This window comes from Suricata suricatta, chromosome 9 (assembly GCF_006229205.1).
Source record: "Suricata suricatta isolate VVHF042 chromosome 9, meerkat_22Aug2017_6uvM2_HiC, whole genome shotgun sequence".
In the NCBI taxonomy this organism is placed as follows: domain Eukaryota; kingdom Metazoa; phylum Chordata; class Mammalia; order Carnivora; family Herpestidae; genus Suricata; species Suricata suricatta.
In genome coordinates this window covers 136,526,424-136,527,539 of record NC_043708.1, presented here as the reverse complement: position 1 = coordinate 136,527,539, position 1,116 = coordinate 136,526,424, and the positions used below count along the sequence as shown (strand labels likewise).

Sequence of the window (1,116 nt, the reverse complement as noted above, 5' to 3'; positions counted from 1 at the left end):
GGAGGACCGCCCCGGGCGCGCCTACCCGCCTGTTCCGGAGACGGGCCCTCCTGGCGCAGATCCGGCCCCGCTGGGACTCGAGGCGCCGGCACTGCCGGCTCAGCTCCTCCGTCTCCAGGGCCTCGTCACCCCGCAGCCCCGTCACGCCGTCGATGGCTTTGAGCTCCTCTGGGCTTTCACACGGGTCGTAATAGACAACTTCACCCTCTTTATCTAGAAACATAGTGATGACATTTAAAACATGTTTGGTATAAAAAATTACACATGAAGATACTTTAAATGTAAGGAGAGTGCTGATGGCTTGTCACCCCGCCACCCAGGGGAAATGGCTATTAACGTGTGTGTGTGTGTGTGTGTGTGTGTGTGTGTGTGTGTAAGTGGGGTGTAGACACACACACACACAGCCACACAAAGCAGTAACAATGCTAAGAGGACATTTTCCAAGTGATGGAAATAGAGTTTCAATGGCAACAGTGTCCTCTGTCTTAGAATATTCCAAGTTCCATTATTATTAATTTCACTGTGATGAACATCTGAACATAAAGTCTTTGCTTACATTTTTACTATTTCCTTAGAAGATGAACGGCCCAGGCTCTCCGCAGCTAGCATTCAGTCGCCCTCCAGAAAGGAAACCTACGTCCTACCAGCAGTGTGTCATTAAGGTCTACATGCTAATTGTAACAGATCCTGGCTGTACAGAACTAAATGAAATAGAAAGTGAGATTTTCTCCCCCTCCTTTGGAAGCGCATTCCCAGAGGTCAACATGAACAATTTGGCATGCATCTTTCTGGATTAACTCTCCCTAAATATGTAAAATGCTTATAACCTGAAATTATTGCAAAGTTTTTTGAATACTCAGGATTCAACGAAATGTTCAGATTTGGTATGGCTTCACCCAGTGAGCCGCCCAGGAGGGCCAAAGAGATCATTTTTTTTTACACTCACAAACGTACTAAAAGAAAACCTAAGTGAGCCCCTGGTGTCGCCGGGGCCGAGCGCGCTGCCGAGCATGACAGGTGCGGAACGGCTTCCCCAAAGGCAGCGATGACTTCATAAAAATTAAGTATTTCTGTAAAAGGCAAGAGAAAGCAAATGACGGGGGGAAGGTTTTTACA

General features: G+C 47.5%; 1 protein-coding gene across 1 annotated transcript in view; it reads right to left on the bottom strand.

Moving 5' to 3' along the window:
- The window catches only part of WHAMM (WASP homolog associated with actin, golgi membranes and microtubules), a 15,707-nt gene that overhangs the window by 8,736 nt on the left and 5,855 nt on the right, over positions 1–1,116 (bottom strand). The window contains exon 5 of the mRNA XM_029952305.1: positions 26–213. Within this exon, the coding sequence (XP_029808165.1) occupies positions 26–213 (188 nt within the window). The remainder of the gene's footprint in view (positions 1–25; positions 214–1,116) is intronic.